The following is a 23,220-nucleotide window of genomic DNA, read 5'->3' as shown; positions in this document are numbered from 1 at the left end:
TTACGTTAAAACCTGGGTACTACATAGTTACCATTACTTTTATAATTAACCATTTCTATAAGAGTAAATCAAGTACGATTAGTAACCGTTCTTGATGTAAATAACAAAAACAAACACGCATAAATTAAAACATTTTAGCCTACTATTTTTTTTCTGAATAATATAATCTTTCAACTTCTGTATTCACGTAAATCGCTATCGCTGCCGATACCCGCTAGTTTTCTGGCCACACGTCAGTGTGACAAATGACAATAAGATAGCTCTGTGACGTAAGAGAGACTGCATTGTCACATCGCGAATGAAAGTTGTAACTCTTATATTATTGTATAATTTCTGTATTATGACTTACTCTACGGCTTTCCTATTCTTAGTATTCTTTTCTATATATATAACATACTAGCTTTTGCCCGCGGTTTCGCACGCGTTAAAAAGAGACAAAAAAAAAGTAGCCTATGTCATCCCTTCAACTATCTCCGCTTAAAAAAATCACGTGACGTCAATTCGTCGCTCCGTTTTGCCGTGAAAGACGGACAAACAAACAGACACACACACTTTCCCATTTATAATATTAGTATGGATACCCACATTTTGTGCTAACCAACGAGCATATTGTACGGTTGGTAAGGGTTGGTAAGCGGTTATCGTAGTTTAGGGACGCTTAGTTAACGTACTGCTCAAAGTTAAGCGTAGGCACACTTTTTTTCGTTGTGAAACACTAAACCGATTTCGCTGTTACTGAATAGCGTATATATACAGCGTGTGTATTCTGTACGGGCGAATATCTTAATAACGATAGTATCGGACCTAAGGAGTCTAACTACATGGTTTTTATTTTGAATAAGCGAGATATAGCTGGGGAGTTTATTGCAAAACCTTAAATTTTTTGACCAAAGCATGAAACTTGGCACAGTTGTTCCTTATATCAAAATAAGCCGATTAAGATCGGGAGCCTTCGGGAGCCTCCCCCTGGGGCCCGGGAGGGGGGTCAAAGTACCGCTTCACCCGGCTTGGTTTGAAAAATTCTAACTTACCCCGTTTAGTTAATAGGTCATGTTTGGTATCGTTTTCGAGTAAATCAATAACGTAGAATTCGTTTTTAGTACTAAAATTATAATTTAATGGTAAATAAAATAAAATAAAATAAAAAATTTGAAATTTTCATCCATGATTTACAAATTCAGGTCATCATAAATAACAAACTGTTTGCTTTTTCTATAAATAAAAAATATGACATGATAGCCTATTTAATATAGATTATAAAAAATATAACTTTTATCCACCTTTACTAACGTTAAGTTCCACAAAAAAATTACTTTAAGACGCGCGGCGTCGGGACGCCGCGAGCGTAATTTTAAAATGCCTTTATTTTAGAAACTCTATTAGACCCCGTTTAGCTATTAGGTCATGTTTGATATCGTTTTCGAGTAAATCAATAACGTAGAATTCATTTTTAACCGACTTCAAAAAAGGAGGAGGTTCTCAATTCGACTGAATGTTTTTTTTTTTTTTTTTTTTTTTTATTTTTTTTTTGTATGTATGTTACTCGATATCTCCGAGAATCGTGGACCGATTTTCAAAATTTTTTTTTTGATCGCACGGGTATAACCCCGAGATGGTCCCATTGGCACCAAGTCAGGGTCTGATGATGGGATCTTGGAGAAATCGAGGGAACTCTTCAAATGTTATAGGCACATGTAATGTTTTTAGTGTATTTTTCAAAGGTACACCAGTATTTACGCCTGACGGTAGTAATTTTATGTGGCTGAGCTGATGATGGAAGGTCAACTCCTCAATGGTTAGGAGTTAAAGGATAATTCTTTCACTACTGTACATATATTCGGACTGATACATATAATATCACTAGGAACCACTAAAAATCAACAAATAAATTAACTTTTTAACAAAAAATAAAACCGCCTTCAAAAATAAGCGCGTTACAAAACACGGAGAAACTAAAAAGCAAAAAATAATAAACTTTTGAATTCAGATTTCTTATCGTATTGCAATAATCTAAACATCCAAATTATAAACAAATCAATTATTTTTGGAGTCGGTACCAGCCTGTGTATGTTTGGGTGGGGCAAACAGGCAATAGCAAGGCGACGAACAGGTCTAGTACCGACTACAAAAATAATTGATTTGTTTATAATTTGGATGTTTAGATTATTGCAATACGATAAGAAATCTGAATTCAAAAGTTTATTATTTTTTGCTTTTTAGTTTCTCCGTGTTTTGTAACGCGCTTATTTTTGAAGGCGGTTTTATTTTTTGTTAAAAAGTTAATTTTTGGTACTAAAATTATAATTTAATGGTAAGTAAAATAAAAAAAAAATTAAAAATTTTAAATTTTCATCCATGATTTACAAATTCAAGTCATCATAAATGACAAACTGTTTGCTTTTTCTACAAATAAAAAATATGATATGAAAGCCTATTTAATATAGATTATAAAAAATATAACTTTTATCCACCTTCACAAACGTTAAGTTCCACAAAAAAATTACTTTAAGACGCGCGGCGTCGGGACGCCGCGAGCGTAATTTTAAAATACCTCTATTTTTTTTTTTATATACTACGTCGGTGGCAAACAAGCATACGGCCCGCCTTATGTAAAGCGGTCACCGTAACCTATGGACGCCTGCAACTCTAACAGTGTCACAAGCGCGTTGCCACCCTATTAGAAACTTGTACACTCCCTTTTGCTGTGTTAAGTACACAGCAAAAAGGAATGTACAAGTTCTAAGGAGGGTTCGGGTTGCCGACGACTCAAAGGACAATAGACGGAACAAGTTAGTTCCGTAAGTCCTCCCGTCATCAGCACACCGCACCCTCGTTGAGCTCTGGCAGCCTTACTCACCGGCAGGAACACACGCTATTTGGCTGCGGTCTTCTGTAAGGCGGAGGTACTACCCCAGTTGGGCTCTGCTCTAGATTCGAGCGAGACGATATCCGCTGTGCTGTGCCCTACCACACAAAGCGGAATATCATTCGCTATGCCCTACCTCCTCTCAAAATTAAGCTCTATTTTAAAAACTCTATTAGACCCGGTTTAGCTATTAGGTCATGTTTGATATAGTTTTCGAGTAAATTAATAACAAAGAATTTATTTTTGGTACTACAATTATAATTTAATGGTAAATAAAAAAAAAATCATCTATGATTTGCAAATTCAAGTCAAAAAAAATGTCAACTGTTTGCTTTTTCTTTAAATAAAAAATATGATGTAAAAGCCTATGCGTATGTCACCAAACACCCAGACAAGTTTGGTGGAAACTTCTTTCACGAACTGCTTGGTGTCTGATGACCATGTTTCAAATGCAATTGCCGCAAATATGTAGTTGTTTTTTAAAAATGCATATTTGCGCGTTTAAACTGGGCGTTTTGCAACAGCAGTCCCTGGTTTCTGGGCCGAACGTTAGACGTTGGACGGAGCCAAGGTATCCACACAGGTCACGCCCTACGCCAAGGGTCGTCCCAGAAACCAAGGCAAAAGCGAGCAACCATCAGGCCGCTTTCCGTCTGCTGCTGACAAGCCGACAGGTTCGAGGGTTGTCGGTATGTTCGCTGTGCCGAGAGCCTTGCGGATTAAATCGTTAAGTGCAGCGTGTCACAAAATTCGGCCAGCACTAGACTGGCAGTGGAGTCCGTGGTGTCCTAATGCGTCGGCAGCAAGGGTGTGGTTGGCATGTCTTTAGCCCCAGTCTTAGACAAATGGCACTATATGATGAAGTAAGGCAGCCTCGGAAGGAGGTATGTTCTCCAAGTGTCGATCTTTTCTAGTAAAGAGGTTCTTCCGGCACTCATTCACTGCTGCGTAAGGACCCTTGATCTGAAACAATATGTGCATTGTCATTTTATTTAAACAGATTCTGCAACTATCAAATTACAACATTTTGGTGGCTCACCTTCACTATTACACACTTACCTATCATACAAAATAATTACAAACTTTAGTAGAATCTGATTAGCCTATCTATGATATTGCTCCATCTCGTAATAGTTTGAAGCCTTGGGTGGCCATGTTTCTCCCTTGTTGATCGTTTCAAGCTGCGTTTATCGTACCTATCCCATACTATGTCTAATCTAGAAACGTTTTCTTTTGGCTTTGAAGCTTAGCCAGGCCGCCCAAGGTGTCAAACTATTACAAGATGGAGCAATATCAGAGGCAAATCAGATTCTACTAAAGTTTGTAATAATTTTGTATGATACGTAACGTAAGTGGGTAATACTGAAGGTTACCTACGTGATCCACCAAAAAGTTGTAATTTGATAGTTGTAGACTCTAAAATGATAATGCACATATTGTTTCAGACCAAGTCGTTGCGTAACGGTGAATGAGTGGTCGAAGTACCTACCTCTTTAGGTACCAGAAAAGATCGACAATTGGAGAACATACCTCCTTCAGAGGCTGCCTTGCATCAGCATATACTGCGCACAGTGTACCAGGGGCCCATTTCTCGAAGCTACAAGTTACAATTTTCAACTGGTTGTCAATGTCTAATATGACAAGTTGCAAAGAGACTTCCGCTTGTAACTTGTAACTTTCAGTTTTGAGAAATGGGACTCAGGGCGTTCTTGTTTGGAGTCAGGCGTTGGTGCCACACCAAAATTTGCCAAGTCCGTCTTCTTGGGGACGGAAGGAAGAAGGAGACGAATGGGTAGTGTGGTACCCATTCGTTTCCTTCTTCCTTCCATCCCAGTCAGGCAACACTGAAGTGGCCAGTATATGCTTAGAAGTTACAAGATGTAAATGTAAATCAGGTTGCAAACACCGATGCAACTGCATAAAGAGGGTAGAGCCTTCTTTATGCAGTTCCATATGTACCCAGCTATGTCTCTGTGAAGGGAATGTATAGTATGAGTATGAGTAAGAGTAATCTGTTAATTAGGACACCACAGACTAAACTATAAGTGCTAACTTTTCAGTGTTGGATACTCTATGGCAGTTCCGACTCAATTATAATAAGCTCATTATAATTGACTTTAGTTAACTATAATAATTTCAAAAATAGAACTTCATACAATTTCTATACTAATTTGCGATATCTGGCAAATTTTCCTGCATCTGAAACACATTTTTTTTTATCTGTCGCGTTATCGGCCAATCAGAGACGGTTATTACAAACAATTGGTTGCTAGGTAATTCGATGTTGATACAACGGTGAACGACTCTATTGACATTAATTTTAACTTGCATGAATGGTGATATTTCCGTCCATTGATGATGAAGATGATGACTCGTAGAAAAAGTATTGTATACAATAGTGATATAATTAAGCTTTTCACTCTCGTACCGTACTACACATGGTACTGTAAGAGGTTTCGCATTCAGAATGAAACCTTTTACAGCAGTCATGGTCGCTGACTGGCAGTCCCTGATTTAAAATTGGAACAGTATAAAAACGTCAAGGAAATCGGACACTTCAATGGGGCATTCATATAGAAGCAGCGATTGAGAGTGAACGGTTGTTACTTAGCTTATAAAATATAAAAAAAATATTGATTCAAAGCGTTGTTTAAATGTTTGGATGCTCTCCACTGATAGGCCGACTCTCTTACATGGTGGAGGCGCTAACGTCTGAAGTTTCCCCTAGTTTCGGTTTCAGAGTTTTCAGACAACGAACCCCGACCTCACAGCGTGAGGAAGCGCATGCCAAGCGATAAGCCAAACGCGCTTTAAGAAGAAGGAAAACAAAGTGACCATCGTCGCCAATACGAAGAGCTATTCCGGGTGATATATTTCTTATTATCTAATACTCATTATCACCCATTCCGTAGTTAAAATATAGCTGTGCAGAATTGACGTAAAAATGGAATGCGAGACATTCAACAGAGCAACGGGCGCTCAAGATTGTGTTGTTCAAGAAACTCTACGACTCCTCTTCGGTGACCATGGGCGTCGACGCAAATTGCGTGAACATCAGCTCCATCATACCTATATACTTAATCATACACATATGCAGTAAATCTTCCTAGATATGTAGGTTACATTAGATAGGCAATGTAAATTTAGTTTCAATCTTTTAATTATACATTATATTGTAGAACTTACGGAATAATTGTGATTAGTGAACTAAAATGTACATTATTTCAAAGGAAAAACGACTTGTGACAGAAAATGTCATTTGCCTATCCCTAATGTTAAAAAGGATAATTATTTGTAAATAACCACATAGAACTAATTATTTTGGCGCAATATATAACATGTAGAATACTATACATATTATTTATGCAATGTTTATATTAGAATAAAAACTATTTGATAGGCTTATTTATTCCATAATGTTTTCCTATAGCTACCAATAAGGTTAAGTTATATGAAAATATGTAAACTGTGGAATAAAACACACCCCAAACTGTAAATATTTAATAAATAGATACAATCGTTTAAAGTTATAGAGTAATGTCACAACACCCTTATAATTTCCTGACTACAAAGAACAACGTTCATACACATTTCTTTTACATGTATCAAGACAAGGCCGACTAGATGACCAGATGATCCAGCTGCTCACGGTGTGGCGAGATGGCTGGCGGTCATATGCAACCCCCACTTCGTCGTCATCACCAATGTGCAGCACACTACAGCTGCAGCAATCTTCATGAGCCGTTCGGGCTCCGCTTCACTTCGCAAGCGGCGCGGCGGGAAGATTGGCGGCCATGAGAAGCCCCCACTTCAACGCCACCGCCAACAAGAATCGGCATCTTCAAAATTTATTATGTTTTTTCATGTGAATAAACGTTTTGCCTTGTTTTTTTACTTGAAGTTAGGTGAATTTGCTAACAGCTGTCATGTCAATGTCATCTAGTCATGGCCACAGACAATTAGCTGTCAGAAAGTTCAAAATAAAAGGGTTTAGTCGATGGGCAGGGGTTATAGGTTTTTGCCATTGGTTTTCCTAACCATAGTCCATATCTGACTAATTTGCGAGGACCTTGGCTATAGTCCAACTATCCAAATTATGGCGGTCTCAACCGTGGACTAGGCAACCACGCAAAGAGCGTTAGATGTTGGCTACCTTGAATGAGGCTGTCACTATTGGGTGTTAGGAGATTTTTTTTTGTGTGTAGGGGGGCCTGGCTTAGGTAGGGCCAACCGGTAGTTAGGGTAGAATAGGATAGGATAGGGTGTAGTATTGTGAACAATGGCTGCTTCTAACATAAGGGGGAGGGATATGTAAGAGGTTTCGCATTCAGAATGAAACCTTTTACAGCAGTCATGGTCGCTGACTGGCAGTCCCTGATTTAAAATTGGAACAGTATAAAAACGTCAAGGAAATCGGACACTTCAATGGGGCATTCATATAGAAGCAGCGATTGAGAGTGAACGGTTGTTACTTAGCTTATAAAATATAAAAAAAATATTGATTCAAAGCGTTGTTTAAATGTTTGGATGCTCTCCACTGATAGGCCGACTCTCTTACAGTACTCGACTGAAAAGTTTTGTATTATATCACGATTGTATAAAATACTATTATATAAATTTCTTACAGGATTCACTACAATGAATAAATAACAGGTACAGTCGGTCTTTAGATCGTGTGGTCCGACCTGAGTGTTGCCGTTGTCGACACCGGAGTCAATAATAATGAATCTTTTTCTATTTATGCATTAACACACCTCTGACACTGGCGATCAAATATATGAAAGAGGCGCGTTCCCCGCACACAGTCTAAGCTCGCGTAGGTGAACGCGTACTATCCTTTGTGAATAGGCTTTAATATCATATTTTTATATTTATAGAAAAAGCAAACCGTTTGACATTTATGGTGACTTGAATTTGCAACTCACAGATTTTTTTTTTATTTCATTTAACATTAAATGGTCATTTTAGTACCAAAACTAAATTCTACGTTATTTATTTACTCGAAAACGATACTAAACATGACCTAATAGCTAAACGGGTTCTAATAGAGTTTTTTAAAATAAAGGCATTTTAAAATTACGCTCGCGGCGTCCCGACGCCGCGCGGCTTAAAGTTTTTTTTTCTAAAACTTAATGTTAGTAAAGGTGGGTAAAAGTTATATTATTCATAATCTATATTAAATAGGCTTTCATATCATATTTTTTATTTGTAGAAAAAGCAAACAGTTTGACATTTATGATGACTTGAAATTGTAAATCATAGATGAAAATTTCAAACTTTTCATTTTTTTAATTTTATTTACCATTAAATTATAATTTTAGTACCAAAAATGAATTCTACGTTATTGATTTACTCGAAAACGATACCAAACATGACCTATGAACTAAACGGGGTATGTTAGAATTTTTCAAAGCAAGCCGGGTGAAGCGGTACTTTGACCCCCCCTCCCGAGCCCCAGGGGGGAGGCTCCCGAAGGCTCCCGATCTTAATCGACTTATTTTGATATAAGGAACAACTGTGCCAAGTTTCATGCTTTGGTCAAGAAAAAAAAGGTTTGGCCTCTTTTTGTCGATAAACGTCCCCACTAATATTTTTTTCATACATAATAATTCAGCACGCAATGTATTACGTCCACATCAATTAGCGGACCTACCTAAACGTCATTACGACATGACGTTTATGTCATATCAAATTAAGTTGGACGGCGTACATTGCTGCTTGGTCAGATTAAAAAAATTAATTACTCTTAATTAATAACACTTTTTAACAAAATGATTATTCTATACGATTTGTATGGTCAGATACTATAACTGGATATATTATTCGCCCGTATGGAATCCACACGCTGTATGTCGGAGATTTATTACTTAAAATACAAAATAAATATGCAGTCCACTTTTAACGATTTTCGTAGCGCTACGCTCGCAGCCGGCTCCAGCGTTTTCCCGCTTTGTAGATAAGCGACTAGATAGACATTAGTGTCGTTAATGCCATGTTTCGAAATAATTTGGTTTTTCGGTTTAACCGAGATGAAATAACCGCAGAAAACCGTATTTAACGACTATTGTAGCCATTGACCTTCCAATGTTAATGTTTGACATTGCAGTAAAATATGTTCAAACGAATGTAGGTCTAAGCCAGCGTTCCCACTTAAACGTCGCGTGTCTCGGGGCGCGCAACGGACGTCCGCGCCACGCCACCTGAGTGTAATTCAAAAAACGTCTCCTCAGTACATTTTGTATAGGAAGGACGTAAGACGCGCCGCCAAGCGGCGCGGCGCGCGCCACGCCGCCGCCACGCCACCTGGGGCGCGTCTTACGTCCTTCCTATACAAAATGTACTGAGGAGACGTTTTTTGAATTACACTCAGGTGGCGTGGCGCGGACGTCCGTTGCGCGCCCCGAGACACGCGACGCTCTGATGTGACCGGTCCCTAACATACGTAGTTTTTAAAGGATATTAGTGCGGTTTTCGTTGGTATTGTATATTCTGATGGGTTATTATGTGGTTTACTTCAATGTGTTACTTTATTACGGTCGTAAAGTCATAATCATGGACAGTTAGATTATAATCCATACTAATATTATAAGTAGGAAAGTGTGTGTGTCTGTTTGTTTGTCTGTCTTTCACGGCAAAACGGGGCTACGAATTGACGTGATTTTTTAAGTGGAGATAGTTGAAGGGATGGAGAGTGACATAGGCTACTTTTTGTGTCTTTCTAACGCGAGCGAAGCCGCGGGCAAAAGCTTATATTATCACAAAAAATATAATCTAGGTAGGTAATCCTTTGAAAAAAAAAACATATGATCATCATGTTATTATAATTTAAAGAGTATTTCTATAATGCATATGTAATTGTGTATGTATGTAGGTATATTATAATAATTTGACTGATTTTTTTTTTTTCAGAAATCCTTCTTTACATATTTTTCTAGTATTATCTACTTACATAATTATTGACCGACCACGCAGTATATTATTAATGCTAATATCGTGATAGTATTGTAAAATCGAACGATAAAATAATAATAATCGTATTAGAAATCTGCATATTACTTGATATTACCTACCGTGATTGCGTTCTGTCGCGCTTGAATGGTTACGCGACAACTCAACCTTAACCAATTCTAAAATGACTTTTTACATACTAATTTCACTGGCGCTTATGCCCTTTTATTTTAGTACGGTGTAGCTACTAGGTTTTACCTAAGAATAGGAAGTCTTGTTCAGTGAAAGTAATATCGGCTATCGTTAACATGTAACAGATTACGGGTGCTGATTGTGACATTTTGTTACGATTTTCCGATTAATTAATATTACTGTTTTTAAGTATTTCTAATCAACTTCAAAATCTCATTATACACCGGTATTATCAAGATGTTATTACGTCTACTTGCGTCTACTGACTATATTCCCTATCCCATAATTTTCTACTAAGAAATTGTTCTCTCTGAAAAGGCTGCCATCTATACAAACGGATTGAAATCTTTCAGTTCCGCTACTCGTCACTAGATGTCGCTTCACCTTACAGCGCTGATGTTGTTTCCTAGTGTACCTATAGTTTGTTTAATGTGTCATAGATGGCGCTATTATCAATATGCAACAAAAAATATCAGTTTAACCACGTTCAACCTATTCTTATTTGTTACATAAATGCATTTCTTACCAAATAAATATTCATTTTTTATTTTTTATTGTTACAGATTCATTCGTAAACAGCCAAGAATGGACGGCCGCGCGAGGTGTCACAGAATTACGAGTTGGTGTATTAGGATCACCGGACAGCGGAAAATCTGCGCTAGTCCATCGGTATCTAACAGGGGCATACATGCAAGAAGAAAGTCCTGAAGGTATTTATTATTTTTACTCCATTTATTTTAGTTTATTTCAAAATTGTATTTAATAATTTTCATACAACTTACTAGCGCCTCTATCGGTAAAACCATAACACATTCTCCTTAGCTTAGCTCGTTGCTTCATTGATGTCAGCGTGAAACGTTAGATGGCAGTACGACTTCTAGCCTTCTACCGTTGAATGGCGTCTGTCATAGATGGCGCTATGAGCAACATAAACAAATTGTAAAAGTTCAACGAACTTTGATTTTGTGCGTAGGTAGATAGTAGATCGCACAACGACATGAACAATAACTAGTTATCTGTCAGTTAAGACTTTTATTCCTTTTTGATTTTTATCGAGCGTTTTTGGACCCACGCGATGGAATTATGTATGAATATAGAATACCATCGATAATTCACCATGATTAGATGATTGCCACATAATGACTAGACGTGAAATGACGGGTAATTTGTCGAGGGTTCATAAAATCGATTTTGTAGATGTTTGGTCGAATATTACAAGACCAATTAATTTATATCCTCATTAAATTAAAGTTAAAGTAGGTATGTAGCTGTCAGAAATGTTCTAGTCCTTATTTCCCTCTCGAGTCTGATCAAACTAAGCATGCGACTAGGACCTGAGAGCACCTGTAGGCCTAGCACATGATTGCCGCGAGAGTATGTCGCCGCGAGATAGATGATACGTCTTCTTCTAACTGTATTAATGACATAAGGACGGGTAGTCTATCTCGCGGCGACATACTCTCGCGGCCATCATGTGCTAACCCTGCTGAGATAACTCTGCACTTTGGCATTGGCACTAAGTTATTGAATGGCGTACCTAGTACCTATTCATGAATTTTACATGAAGAAAAAGGTGTGGTTAAGTTTTAGAGTTACATTTGTTTAACCTTATTTTACTTGAATGTAGAATGATTCCACGAATAAATGGTATGGTGGTTGGTGATGGTTTGCCACAATACTCACAATGAGTATCATAATACAGAAGGAGGCAGGAGAACATAATATGAACTCTATTAATAATCATAAAACATCAGAACCTCAAAGTCCTCAGGTTTCTAGAATTGGCTCGATGTGTATTAGTTGTCTGTGGAACCTAAAGTACAGTCACCGGCATAAATAAGTGAAGATTTTTGTACCTTGTCGCTTTAAATCGTTTGACAATTTCGAGTGACAAGGTACAGAAATCATCACTTGTTTAAGCCGGTGACTGTACAGTCACTGATATTTTTTGACAAAAACTTATTTATTTAAATATGGTTTTGATGTTCCAGGCGGGCGCTTCAAGAAGGAGGTGATCATCGATGGCCACAGCTACCTCCTGCTTATAAGGGACGAGGGGGGCTCCCCGGAGATGCAGGTAGGCATTTGTTTAATCTTAGCGGGTAGGATTATCCGTACCCACTCGGGATTCGATTCAAGCCTTCCTCAAGTCAGTGAGACGTAAACCTGGAGATAAAGTAGCCTGTCCTAAGGATTAAAGCTAATAATGCAACGCTAAATCCATCAGCTGGATTTAATTTGTATTTACAATGGGATGTAGATATTAGTTTGAAGCATCAACTGTTTTTTAACTAACTAACTAACGCACCTAGCGTTTTCACATTATCCAATCCGTTATCGGATGTAAGATTGATTTTTGCCTTTGACATCTTTCTTACATTCGGATCGGATGATGCGAAATTTGCGAAAATACTCTCAGGAGACATCTAAGAAATAGAAATCATTTATTCGTGACAAGACAAGTGACAACAGAAATTATTTACACATAACACAAAAAGATAGGTACATACATAATAATTGCCACGAAATGGTCCCGACTCAGCATGGTGTTAGCCTGGGAGGGCCAACGCTGATCTTCCGTCGGGGCCATTGCGAATCCCTAAACAGGACCACATACATACTGTGCCTTTCATAGTTAACTTTATCATTTCGCTGGCATTAAAGGGCTTTGTGCTGAGCAAACAGTCCCAAACGTGGAGCTGAATGCCACGTCTTCATAATGCCTGAAAGGGTGACCCACTACCTGTGTGTTTTCACTGTCATGTTGTATCCGTCATTTTTAACTGACCGGGTATTTAAACTACATAAAAAAAATGGTGGTGTCCCTCCGCGCGGAAAACGTGAAACTTTGTAATGTGGAAATGAAAATAGGAAGGGATATTTCAAAAATCGGTTAGCAACCCTGAGCGTCAAAGTTTCACTTCAAAAATAAGTGCGTCTCGCTTCTCGATTTGTGTTATATCTACATCATGTCGCCCCCTGCGTACGAAGCTGGATCCGTCATGGATGTCATTTCTGATCAGAACCGATAGCATTGGTCGCGCGGTAAACGTTAAAACATCAGGCCGTCCCTATCGCACTTATATACAAATAGTGCGAAAGGGACGACCAGCGGACCGATTTTTGAATCACACGCGTTCGAATTCAGAAAATTGACACTGAAAATAATAAGCAAGTCACCGTTTTCAACCGGTATTTTAGTGACAAAATCCCGTATGCGAGATTCAAAAATCGCCCTCCTGATATTATAATTATCATTTATCACGCGATCATGTTTGCCTACCAGGGGCAGGGCCCAGCTGGGGAAGTACTTACTTATACTTGTAGAAAACCGAAGATTGCGAGACATAATGCCTAAATGGTGACCCATTAATAATATATACCCATACATAATTGCTGTCAATGTGCGTCTGCATTATGATTTTTCAGTAGTTATGATAACATAACATTATATAGATGCTGCTATTCTACTAATGATGATGCTTACATATAACATAATCATTAGTAGAAAAATACGATAAAAAGGCCAGTAGGTACATTAACAATGACATTTCGATAACGTGTGCGTATCTTACCTACTTTCTGTACATCTTGACGTATGATGCAGTCTCAGGTCAGTTTCAAGCTCATGTTATGGTCCTGTCCGTTATTTTCGTGCCGTGTCAGAGTGGAATGGAACCGCGTCACAGGACGCTATCGATTTGTGCTATAAAGAGCGCGAGCCGTACTTTAATAGCCCGCTTTACGACGCGTGTCGTTTTTACAATCGACTTGTGACACTTATGTTCGACGTTTTTATATGTTTACCAGTGGTTAACATGCCGTTAAAGGAGAAGGAAGTTGTTGAATGTCAATAGAGCAAGGACACATGAAAATTTAACTATTTTCCACTTTTTGATGGTTTTCCACGAGGGTGACCAAATGTCTGTGTTAGGCCTGATTTAGACGGCGTGCGAACTCGCATGCGATTTTAGTTACATCGCGGGCTGTTTGTTTAGTTACATACAATATTTCACAGCCGTCGACAACGCAGTGTCATAAAACTCGCATGCGAGTTCTCGTGCGCATGAGTTCTCTAAATAGGCCCTTATAATGGCAACACTGGCAACGTCGTAACGAAGTAACGAACAAAGAAATGTTTAGTTTACTTTATCTCTAAAACTAGGGTAATCCAGCCAAGTTTATAAAACATTTATTTAATTAGTCTTTGAATATGATCTCCGAGATGTTTTTTCAATATGACCAAGAACATAATTATAAAGGTTACAATTTCAACAATTTGTTCGGTTTTCTCGTGAGCACGTTGTATAGTCGTTCGCTTTATATTATCCAGATTTTACATGTTTTCTTTCCTTGGAACATCACGTTAAAGTCGGAAATGTAACTTCATGAATCAACATCACGAAATAGACTCAATTAATTATTTTGCACACAGAGTAATGAGGTTATTGCCCATTCTGACCTAAAGAAAGCATGATTACGAAGTTAAACCTAGGGATTCTAAGCAAATCTATATGAAAACAAAAGTCTAGACTAGTAAGAAGAGTTCGTAAAGGTGACCTGGTGTTGATCTTCGCCTTTGGCCTTTGCAGAGATACTTAGCTCTTATTGTTCAAACTTGTTTTTGTTTATTATGTAGTTTGGTTTACATCGGTTTTTGACAGCATTGTAACTAGATCTTTACAAGATATCTGAGTAAACAAGTATCTAATGAATTAATGGATCTTTTGCAATATTATCGTTGTAACTTTGTGCATAAGTTGTAAGTACGTATCAGATCAAAAACATCATCATCCTCCTTGCGTTATCCCGGCATTTGCCACGGTCCATGGGAGCCTGGGGTCCGCTTTGACAACTATCAAATCAAAAACATTGTGCATTTAATGTTGGATTATGTCAGAAATTGAAGTTGATTGTATTTTTACCAAGTTACATACAAAAATACAATCTCAGAGCATTAAATACTTATTTCATAATTATATCCTGTGAATACAATACCTAGATCAAAAATATCTCTGCACTGCGATGGAGTGTAAACTCCTTAGGAGTATTCCATTATTGTAAACCACTTCGTGTGATGCGGAAGGGTCCTGGATTCTGCCACAGAATATATAATAGTACAAGGACAGAAGGCTCACTCCTTTGATGTTCACAAAACGCCGCCGTTATAAATTCTTAACCTACATTAATAAACGGACCGCACGCGAGCAACCGAGATTGAATTCTATTGCGCCGCACGAAGGCCGTCACCAATTAATGGGCCGCGAACTCGCGGCCGCCGGCATGTACTTGTAGCGCGGCTTCTGCTCAGACTGCACCTTCACATATTCCGAAGCTATATTGTCCATTAAAGGTATAGAACCAAAGTCAGAAATAAAAAAAATCTTGTTTGCTATATTTCCCAAACATTCGATACACAAATTGACTGTAATGTAAGTGTAAATCAATAGTGTTGGAACACAAATCGATCGTATAATTACCCCACTACTTAACCCTCTGCTTGTCTATGACAAACAAATTGTTCAAAGCTAACAAGCTAATGTGAACTATAAGTATTTGCAGTTAGGTCGTTTTGCCTTTGGATTGGAGATATGCAATCTCAGCCCTATGCAAAGGGCGTTCACGTCAAATAGGTTAATATTTAAAAGGTTATTTCAACACAATTTAAGATGACTTTGTTGCAGAGTAGAAATATTTGTATAAACCAAAGAGAGCCGATCTATCGACACAGGCTTAAAACGTTTGAACCTCAGTTTTGACAATTTGGCCCATGTTCTTAGCTTGATATGTGTTAAAAAGTCAAATATTAATTTTAGCGCCATCTAGCCGAGCGTCCCCCAAAGGTGTATCACCATCTAGGTCAGGTCACCGAACCTTTTTCTGTATAGTTTTGAGGTATGTTTTTATCGTAGACTTTATCTGTCTATACGGAGTTACATATGTCTTTGGTATAAACAAAACAGTGAAATTGACTTCAATGTATTCTGAAATTCTGTACAAGAGTTAGATACCCGTCTGTGTAATTTATTTATATTTGACAATGAGAGGTAAATGACCAGATAATCCGTTGAATGTCTACTGTCCGTCAACGCTGTCATTAGACATAGACATGATCATGACGTAAACTTGAAGTACCTATGGTTGTATTGGTTGTACAATAGTCTACGGTGCTGAAATTATTAGTCATCATTAGCGACATCTCTGGGATATAACTGAAAATCGAAGCTCGCGAGTTACAGGCATCCTTCTCTTTACATGTCCTACTCTCGTATATTGAACCTTAATCTATGTCATTTTTATAATATAAGTACCTGCGTGATTTTATTATACTAACATTATTCCTACATTACAACATCGACAAAAGTACAACTTTTGGGTATAGGTAACCGTAAAGTGAGTAACGCCAATTCCAATTTACCGTCACTAAATTTGGCGCCCAACGTGGGCTCGAGAATCTGTGGGCGATTTAATGGAATTATTAAAACCTGCCTTTGACAGGTTGGTTCAAAATAGATTCAAGTTCAGGCGAAAATGTTAAACTTTAAATTAAATGTAATATTTTCACAACATAACATATATCAAACAAATATGTTTTATTTTCACACTTAATCCCAAAATAAGATTACTAATTGTGAAATATGGGACTACACTACGGGAATAACGGGCATAAATAGAAAAGCGTGCTTCCAAAACAATATCTATTAAAGGAATGAAAAGACAATAGAAAATACAGACATATGTCAACTAAGTCTTATTCATAGACACCTACATGCAGTATGCATACAACACACCCTCACACTTAATTGAAGATAGCAGGTATAACAAGCCAAGGCATTGAATAATAGGCAACCTTATAAAATTCACAAGAAAATAAATGCAAACAGCTATTAATCAATATCCGGCATCGGAAAGAATCTCACAGGCTTTAAGAGTCGACCAAAACGGCTAGTAGCCGGCTGGGCCCTCGGTAACGGTGCCACTGGTGCTACTGGCTCAGCAGCGGCCGGGGCGGACCCCTGTTCATGCGCGCCCGCGGTCCCTGCACTCGCCGGATCAGCTGTGCCCGACACCTCACCACCAGACGTATCCCAACTAGGCCACACCAACGACGTACCAATACGATTGCGCTCACTGTGCTTAATTTGATCAACGTGCTTTTTAACTAACGAACCATCCACCCTTTCCACCATGTAATTCCTAGAGCCTACTAATTCTTTTATTGTACCCTTTATCCACCTTTCCGAATTGGCGTGCTCACGCATGTGCACTAGATCCCCTACTTGAAATTGACGCTCGCGACCCCCAGCGGCTCTTACTTGCCTCTCCTGCGCGCGCTGCACAGTACGCTCGCGCTCCTCTACTCCACGAAGCAAATCTAGTCGGCAGCGCAGCCTCCGTTTCTGCAGCAACAATGCAGGAGAATCGCCCGTGGTGCCGTGAATTGCGTTTCTGTAGGACATTAGATATGCTTGCAAGGCTAAGTCGATATCCACCCCCTCTCGCTTTGCCTTCTTGATTGCCTTCTTACAAAGCTTAACGGCGTTCTCAGCGGCACCGTTTGACGCTGGATGATATGTCGGTGTCAGTATTTTTTCAATTCCATTTGATTGTAAAAATTGATCATATTGTGCGCTACAAAATTGAGGACCATTATCAGAAACTATCGACCTTGGCAAACCGAATCTAGAAAAAGTTTCACACAAAACTTTAATGACCGATGACGTCGTCGTTCTTGGCATTCGGAAAATTTCGATCCATTTTGTAGTCGAATCTACGATAACAAAAAACGATTCGTTCTCGATAGGGCCTAAAAAGTCGACATGTAGACGCGTCCATGGTTCTGTAATGTACGGCCACGGCTTGGGAGGCGCCCGGGGCGGCGCGCTGCTCTCGGCCACGCACGCGGCGCACTCGCGGCACACGCGCTCCACGGCCGCGTCGATGCCGGGCCACCACACGTAGCTGCGGGCCGTGCTCTTCATCTTCACCATGCCCACATGTCCCACATGCAGCTCTTGTAAAATTTTGCTTTGAAAAACAGACGGCACTATTATCCTATAACCCCATAATATACACCCGGCCTCCATGTACAACTCATTTCTACGAGTGTGATAAGGTTTAAGGTTTTCATCATCACAGTAAGCAGGCCATCCTGAAGCAATATACATCATAACTTTTACTAAAATCGGATCTTTGCTGGTTGCTTTTTTAATATCAGTACTAGTTATAGGTAAAAAGTTTTGTACATAATTAAGATATGTTATCTCCGATCGTACCTTTCTGTCAGACCCGGTAATCAATCGCGACAATGCGTCCGCTCCATTATCTTCACTCCTAACATATTCTATATCAAAATGATACCCAGACATGATCACCGCCCATCTCTGTAACCGACTCGCAGCCATAGTAGGTATACCGGCTTTGTCTCCAAAAATGGTTACCAGTGGTTTGTGATCAGTCTTCAAAAGGAATTTCCTGCCATATAAGTATTGGTGAAATTTTTGAACACCATATATAATCGCCAGCGCCTCTTTCTCGATCTGCGAGTAGTGTCGCTCGGCGGAGCTCAGTACCCGACTCGCGTAGGCGACCGGGCGCTCGCCGGCCGGCGTGCGGTGCGCGATCACGGCCGCCACGCCCGTGCTGCTCGCGTCCGTCGTCAGCACCAGCGGCAGCTCGCTCGAGTAATGCGCCAGTACCTCACTTGACTGCAACTTCCTCTTAATTTCTTCAAATGCGGCCTGACAAGCTTTACTCCATACAAACCTGACATCTTTCTTTAATAATTCATACAGAGGGGACAGTATCGTGCTTAAATTTTTAACAAATTTTGCGTAATACATTATCATTCCAAGAAATGATCGCAGCTCTGAAACATTCTGTGGACTTGACATTTTATTTATGACTTCAACTTTACTTGAGCATGCTGACACTCCTTCCCTTGAAATGACAAAACCTAAATAAGTGACCGAATCCGCAAAAAAAGTGCATTTTTCTTTTTTTATTTTCAGACCGTACTTTAGTAATCTGTCAAAAACCTGACAAAGTATTTTTAAATGATCGTCGTCGTTTTTCGCCGTTATGATCACATCATCAAGGTAGACCCCGACCGTGGGTAAGTCAGCAAACATTTGTTCCAGCTTGCGTTGAAAGATACCAGGGCTTGAAGCGAGGCCATATACCAGGCGATTGTACTGAAACAGGCCTTTATGGGTATTAATTGTCGTAAATTTCTTGGTATCGTCCAACGGAAATTGCGCATAAGCCTGACTTAAATCAATTTTTGAAAATTTGTCCCCACCATTTAATTTCACTAACAAGTCATCTATCCTAGGCAGAGGGTACCTATCTATTTCTAACCATTTGTTTAGCGTTAGTTTATAATCAGCACAGATACGTATGGAGCCGTCCGACTTGACTACTGGTACAATTGGCGTGGCCCAGTCCGAGCACTCGACCGGGGTGATGATGCCGTCACTCACCAGCTGGTCCAGCGCGCGGTCGACCGGCTCGCGCAGCGCAGAACGCCAGGGGCGCGCGCGCATGAACACGGGCGTCGCGCCTTCTCGCAGCCGAAAACCCACCGGCTCGCCCGTGTAGCACCCCAGCCCGTCTTCAAAAACCTGCGCGTATCTGGAACTGAACGTTTTTAAATCAAATTTCCCTCCCATCACTATATTGTTACACGGGAAACTTTTAGGATCTACAATACCCAGCTCCTCTAACCATTCGCGACCTATTAAGGTCGTCCTCCCGCCTTTCACGATATACAAAGGAAATTGACGCATTTTATCCTTATATTTAACGATAGGCATTATTTTACCTACGATCGTTACGGGAGGGCCTGTGAGATAACGCAATGACAGATTGGAATTTCGTAACTCACAGTCACTGAACATTTCACGATAACAATCGAAGCTAATACATGATATCCGACTACCAGTGTCTATCTCCATTTCTAACTCTCTATTATTAACATCTAATGTTACATAATAGGGTCTGTAATTTTTTGAATTACTTATGTTATAAATGGAACTCATTACCTCAACACTGTCGTCGATATTCCAATCATTCAATACTTCGTTCACATGATTGCCCTCTGTGTAACTCGCGCCTCCTGCGGCAAGTTTAGGGCACATTCTTTTGAGGTGGCCTTCCTCATTACATATGCGGCATACATAAACGCGAAATTTGCATCTCGCTGCATTATGGTGCCCGCCGCAAGCCCGACAGCTCGAGTGAGTCGAACCGCTCCCGGCGCCGCGCCCGAACGCCGTTCCGCCAGCCTGCCTCGTGCGCCTCCGGTCCGCGCCTGCAGCTGCGCCAGGCGCGCCGCTCCCGCCGGCTGCGCCATCGCTGTAGCGGCCGCGCGCTCGCTCGCCGCTCGCCGCTGCCCCGTGGCTCCGTCGACTGCCCTCACTGCGTTGGGTTGCACTCGTGACAGCATGACATGTCACGGCATCGTCACCGTTCGTCGACCGCTTGCCGTTCACAGCCGCCGCGTTCGTCTCCGCCGCTTCTAAACTATGGGCTAGGTTGTACGCATTTGAAAAACTGACGTCCTCTTCCGCGAACAACCTTTGTCTGATCGACTCGCTGAACAATCCACAGACAAACTGATCCCTTAAATTTTCGTCTAAGCCCGATTTGAAGTCGCACGTCCTTGCCAACTTCTTTAAAACCGCCACGTAATCCGAAATAGGCTCCGTTTGATTTTGTGTTCTTTGGCGGAACTTGTACCTCTCAGCTAATATACTAGGTGTTGGTTGCAGATGTTGTGACATAACTTTATCAATCTCACTATATGACAATTCGTGTGGTTTCTTGGGTGAACAAAGGGTCACTAACAGCTCATAGGTAGGACCGCCGATAAAGGTGATTAATGTTGCGACTTTTTTTTCCTCCTTGACATCATTGACAATAAAATATTGTTCAATACGGTCTAAGTACGATGACCATTTATCGTTGTTTGCGTCGAAAGGCTCGATCTTACCCACAGCCATGTTTGCCCACACAACAGCATACGCCACACACTCTTATACACGGTACACAGTTCTTTCCCAAATCTATTAACACATGATAGCGCAAGTCCAGATCGTCGCCAATGTGAAATATGGGACTACACTACGGGAATAACGGGCATAAATAGAAAAGCGTGCTTCCAAAACAATATCTATTAAAGGAATGAAAAGACAATAGAAAATACAGACATATGTCAACTAAGTCTTATTCATAGACACCTACATGCAGTATGCATACAACACACTAATAACATTAGTTCATTTTACCAAAACCTCACCTGTATACAATTATCCCTAATGGCACTTAGCTGTAATATAAACCCTTTTAGCCGATTCACATAAAGTGCCAGCATTGATTACTAAGCATTAGATGGTGTGGCTTTGCCTTCGGTGGCAAAATTGGTTTCGCCTCTCAATCTCAAAACGTATGGATTTTCTATTTGCAATATTCATATATTACCACATTACAAAGTAGGTCTGTAACTTGTATGTCTCGCGAACCCTCGTGGTTGCTCAATTATTCAAAAACGGAATCAACAAAAAAATTACAAACTGTCGAAGCTAGAGACGACGTTTACATCAGGGTAATGTAAATTAATAGTTATTTGTTATACAAGGGGGCAAAGTTGTATTTTAACGTCGAGTGTGGAATTGAAAAACGAGCAAGTGAAAGGATTCTATAGTTGAACCACGAGTGAAGCGAGTGGTTCGAGAATAGAATCCTGAACTTGCGAGTTTTTTAAAACACGAGAAGTAAAATACATTTGCACCCGAGTGTAACTCAAAACTTTTCCCCTCACTATAGCGAGGAAACTACAACGCAAAAAATGCGTTTATCTCTGCTTCCAGTAGTTTCACAGGTGGTAAATCATCTTTATTACTAGATTCACCTATTTTTATCAATTTTAAAGCGGTTCATTTTACTTTATTCAAGGTCAAATTACTTTACCCACTATTGGATAAAATGCGTTTTTACCCGCTGCTATTAAAGGACAAAACACGTGTTTCCGAGCTAGTGAGGGGAAAAGTAAATTTTATCGCAGTTCATCTCGTTCGCACCGATGTGCCTAAAATTGAATGGAATAGAATATACTTTATTTAACATACAATTGGACGAATATAAGATAGATACAACGCAAACTAGATGCTAAATGAGATCCCACTCAGTATATTCCACGGCAAGCAGAGGCGCTGATTTTCAGTGGGTCCCTGACTTAATAAACTGAGCTAAGAACTAAAGTAAAACGAGTGACAGCACAAACATCAACAGTCATTTTTGTGATAGAGAAGAAATGCTTTGGAGTTTATGCAGTTACCAACGTTAATGTTTATTGCCAACTTAGGTTAGTCGAGCAGCCACTCACAAAAAAAAGTTAAGTAATATTCCGGTCTGGCTCAGTCGGTAGTGACCCTGTCTGCTAAGCCGCGGGTGCGTATCGATCGATATAACTTTTTTTGATATATTTTTAATCGTTATAACGATCATTTGATATAATTATTGAATCATATAATAACAAATAATATACTAACAAATTGTATAATTATTATTTAATATAATGATCATTTTTTCGAATAACATTTATTATAACATACTTTGTGTATAATGCTTATTTCCGATAATAAATAAATTGTATAACACAAATTCTTTCTAAATCACAGTTAGAATAATAAAAAAATAGAATAAATTACATCCGTAATTTACCAGAAAAGTAGATTAGGTTAGAACTGTGACCCATACACACAACGCGCTGCTACCAGAAAAAAATAGGTTAGGTTAGGTTATAACTGTGCCCCTTAAACATATGTACTGCTATCAGAAAAGTAGGTTAGGTTAGGTTAGAACTGTGATCCCATCAAAAAAGAATAAAATTAATTCATGAAATGTTTTATACTGCTTGGTAGTTATATTATACTAGTAGTATATCAATAGATATGTAGTTATACCATATAACGGTTATTATAAATAAGTGTTATACGAAATAATCATTATACAAAATAAAAGTGGATATTTCGTGGTTATACCAAATGTTAATTATGTCAAATGAATGATTATATCCTTTAAATATATACCAAATGTTGTTATATCAAATGTTACTATACCAAAAAAGTTTATACCAATCATTACACACCCCTGGGGGGTGCGTATCGATCGATATAACCTTTTTTGATATATTTTTAGTCGTTATAACGATC

The 23,220-nt window shown here is 39.3% G+C and overlaps 1 protein-coding gene across 1 annotated transcript in view; it reads left to right on the top strand.

Annotated features, from left to right (window-relative positions):
• Positions 1-23,220, top strand: part of LOC125242021 (centaurin-gamma-1A-like) — a 119,696-nt gene that overhangs the window by 50,160 nt on the left and 46,316 nt on the right. Inside the window, exons 2-3 of the mRNA XM_048150726.1 lie at positions 10,570-10,716; positions 11,998-12,083. Of these exons, the coding sequence (XP_048006683.1) occupies positions 10,570-10,716; positions 11,998-12,083 (233 nt within the window). The remainder of the gene's footprint in view (positions 1-10,569; positions 10,717-11,997; positions 12,084-23,220) is intronic.

The sequence above is a fragment of the Leguminivora glycinivorella genome, unplaced genomic scaffold (genome assembly GCF_023078275.1).
Source record: "Leguminivora glycinivorella isolate SPB_JAAS2020 unplaced genomic scaffold, LegGlyc_1.1 Scaffold3, whole genome shotgun sequence".
NCBI classification, from domain to species: Eukaryota; Metazoa; Arthropoda; class Insecta; order Lepidoptera; family Tortricidae; genus Leguminivora; species Leguminivora glycinivorella.
This window is presented reverse-complemented; position numbering and strand designations above follow the sequence as displayed.